At 35.9% G+C, this 3,246-nt stretch overlaps 1 protein-coding gene across 1 annotated transcript in view; it reads left to right on the forward strand.

Annotated features, from left to right (window-relative positions):
* Positions 1-3,246, forward strand: part of LOC107096877 (anoctamin-3-like) — a 99,577-nt gene that overhangs the window by 67,554 nt on the left and 28,777 nt on the right. Inside the window, exons 8-10 of the mRNA XM_015393763.1 lie at positions 958-1,092; positions 1,642-1,748; positions 2,927-2,982. Coding sequence (XP_015249249.1) covers positions 958-1,092; positions 1,642-1,748; positions 2,927-2,982 — 298 coding nt within the window. The remainder of the gene's footprint in view (positions 1-957; positions 1,093-1,641; positions 1,749-2,926; positions 2,983-3,246) is intronic.

The raw sequence follows: 3,246 nt of genomic DNA on the forward strand, positions 1-3,246 counted from the left end.
ATCAGGATAACCTGAGCCACTCTAACTAGAAGCTTTATCAAAAAGGAAAGTTTTAAGCCTAGCCTTAAAAGTAGACAGGGTGTCTGCCTAAATGACTTATAGATATTAGCATAATAGTAAGAAGCCCTTATTTTCCAACAAACTCATAGAAAATACAAGGTAAGGACATTCTGCCTATTAATGCTGCGTATCCACACGGTATAGATAGGCAGGTGAACAATTTGTTTATTTTCAAGTGGATAATAACAGTAACCAGAGGTGAATAAGGGAGTTTTTCTTGCAACAGGCCAAACCGACACATCAGTTCCCCAGCTGTGTTAACATAACAGTTACATAGCTGTAGCTGTTATGTTAACACAATACTGTACACTGAATAAAGTACCATATTTTTAAAAATTTTGGTTAATGATGTTGAATTACTAGAAGTTCAAGTAAAAACCACCACTGTTCCCAGCAACCTCAATCAGTTGTTCCATTCATGCTGATTTTAGCTCAGTTTCTACCTCAGTCAGTTAAATAAAATGCTGCTGCTGTTTTCCCATATCCACTACTGAAAAAATGTCAGCAGCTGTTTATTATTGTTTCTCCAGATGCACAGTATTTATATTGTGAAAATACTGTTCTGTACAGTATTTTATTTATTTTTCAACTCTGCCACTAATTCTGTTATTTTATACACTTTTGGGTATAAAATAACACAATGGGGAAATAACATTAATAACATTTCCCCATTGTGGGACATCAAAGGGATTTTCTGTTCTATTCTAAAAAGATTTGAATAGAAAATAAGTAAGCAGCAGGTTGACCCTACAAATGTGGAATAAAAGGTGTTTTGTGGTGGGGGTAGAGCCATGAAGGTGGCGTGCTGAAGGTTAGCTGCCATCATCCCATAGTGAGGTAAACAATCTGCCTGATAATCTGTCCCATTAATCCTGTTTTCTCGATGCGCTTGTGCAGCAGGTTTCATCTGAGGTGTCAGCAGATGAAAAGCTGGCTTCCCAGAAATCCCATGAAGCTGGACAAAGAGGCCCTTCCCGACCTGGAGGAGACGGACTGCTACACGGCTCCTTTCAGCCGGGCACGGATGCATCAGTAAGAGCGCTCTGCGTGCCCTAAATTAAAACCCACCAGCATGATCACAGTTTCACACAATATCAGCAGCCTAAATGTAAATGTGCAAAACATTCACAGATTCTTCTCAGATCTCTTCTTTCTGAATTTAGAAAGCGAGAGACGCAATCTGTGCTTTTATTTTTTAATAGTTTCAGCTCTTAGCCCAGAAACCAGGGCAAGACCAGTTCATCATAAATAAGGCATCAAAACCAGCAGCAGCTGCCCATTAAATAATTTCTTACTCATTTGTTTGTGTTATTTTATGTTAAAAGCTTCTTTCTGATGAAAGCTATCATCGTTTCTCAGGAAAGCATTTCCAGCTTTCCATTATTATGCTTGTATATTTTGCTAAGTGGAATATTGATGCAGCAATGAGCACACACTTGACATCATGAATTGTGTTAAAGTGAAGTAACCCCCCCCCCCACCACCACTGATTATTGACTCATCTCGCCTTACGCCTTTGACGGGACGATGCTCTGCTGCATGATGCCTCACTAAAGGAGCGTGACTTTGTTTTCTTCTCAGTTTCACCATCAACAATAGAGAGACGTTCTTCTCAAATTCCACCAGAAGCAGAATAGTTCATCATGTCCTGCAGCGCACCAAGTACGAAGACGGAAAATCAAAGATGGGTAATAAAAAAAAATCATCTACCCTTTATTTGGTTCCACAAATACTAAACAAGAATCCCAACGGTTTGAAAATTCATGGTCAACATTATATTCATATTTAATATATTCTCTTTTTATTCGTTTTAAGCCAATATATGTGTGTGTATACATTAGGAAAACGATCTAGAAATAAGAAAACATTTCTTCAATTAAGTTTTTTTAACCTTAATTTAAGTAGTTAAATGAGATAGTTTGCCAATGGAATGAGAATATGTACTCTTAGAATAAGATAATTGGATAAAATACACTTGAAATAAGACAACACAATTGTGTTTTCTTATTTTAAGTGTATATGGTCTTGCTCCATTGGCAAGATGTCTATTTTACCTCCTTAATTCAAGAAAAAATGCACTTAATTTGAGCAAAAATGACATTTAGATTTCCATTTTTTGCAGTGTATATATTTATACACACACACACACACGTACACTGGAAAAACAATCTAGAAATAAGTAAAAATGTCTTAAATTAAGTGTATTTCCCCTTAATTTGAGTAGATAAATGATATAGTTTGCCAATGGAATGAGTATTTTTACTCTTAAAATAAGATAATTAGATAATATGCACTTGAAATAAGACAATGCAATTGTGTTTTCTTATTTTAACAGTAAATTGTCTTGTTCCATTGGCAAAACGTCTCTTTTGCCTCCTCAATCCAAGAACAAATGCACTTAATTTAAGAAATAATGACTTATCTAGATTTAGATTTTTCAAGTGTGTAAAAAAACAGTTTGGCTTTAGAAGTGGAAAATCTCTTTTAGTTTCCCCCTGTCCTCCTGTTGCCCCAACTGTCAGCTTTTTCTTTTTTTTTTTTATCGGAAGAGAACACCTGGAGAAATAAATGCACTCTTTCTCTGTTTTCAGCCAGTAGAGGAATTGCAGGCAGTGCTGTGAATTTATTGACACTAGACTTTGCAATCACTGCAGTTAACTGAAGCAAGGAAAGTGCCACAAGGAGGAAGCACCACCTTACACTCGCTCTAATTTAGATTTTTAGCTTTATAATGTTGTAAATTGCTATAACTCCTTTCAGGGACATAAAATGTCGGCCTGTTTTTGTTAATGAGTGGAGCTGAATTTTTAATGTATTTTCTCCTGGGAGTGTTTGAAATCATTTGTTTACTCTTACTTTACTGCAGGCATCAACCGCTTACTGGGCAACAACACATACGAGGCGGCATTTCCTCCACATGAGGTGAGCTGATTTTAATCTGAAATTAAAATTTGATGGGTTCAAGTGTCAGGATGGAAATAAGGGTCTCTAAAATATACGCCGGAGTATTAGGGCCAGGCTAGAGATTTACTTTCTTCTATCCTTGTTATATTACAATTTTTTTCTTGTAATATTACGACTTTATTCTCATTATGTTTTTGGGTTTTTCTCGTAATTTTGTTTTTTCGTAATGTTCCGACTTTATCCTCGTAATGTTTTTTTTTTTTTTTTGCAATGTTCCAACTT

Source organism: Cyprinodon variegatus, unplaced genomic scaffold (genome assembly GCF_000732505.1).
Source record: "Cyprinodon variegatus isolate N-32 unplaced genomic scaffold, C_variegatus-1.0 Scaffold656, whole genome shotgun sequence".
NCBI classification, from domain to species: Eukaryota; Metazoa; Chordata; class Actinopteri; order Cyprinodontiformes; family Cyprinodontidae; genus Cyprinodon; species Cyprinodon variegatus.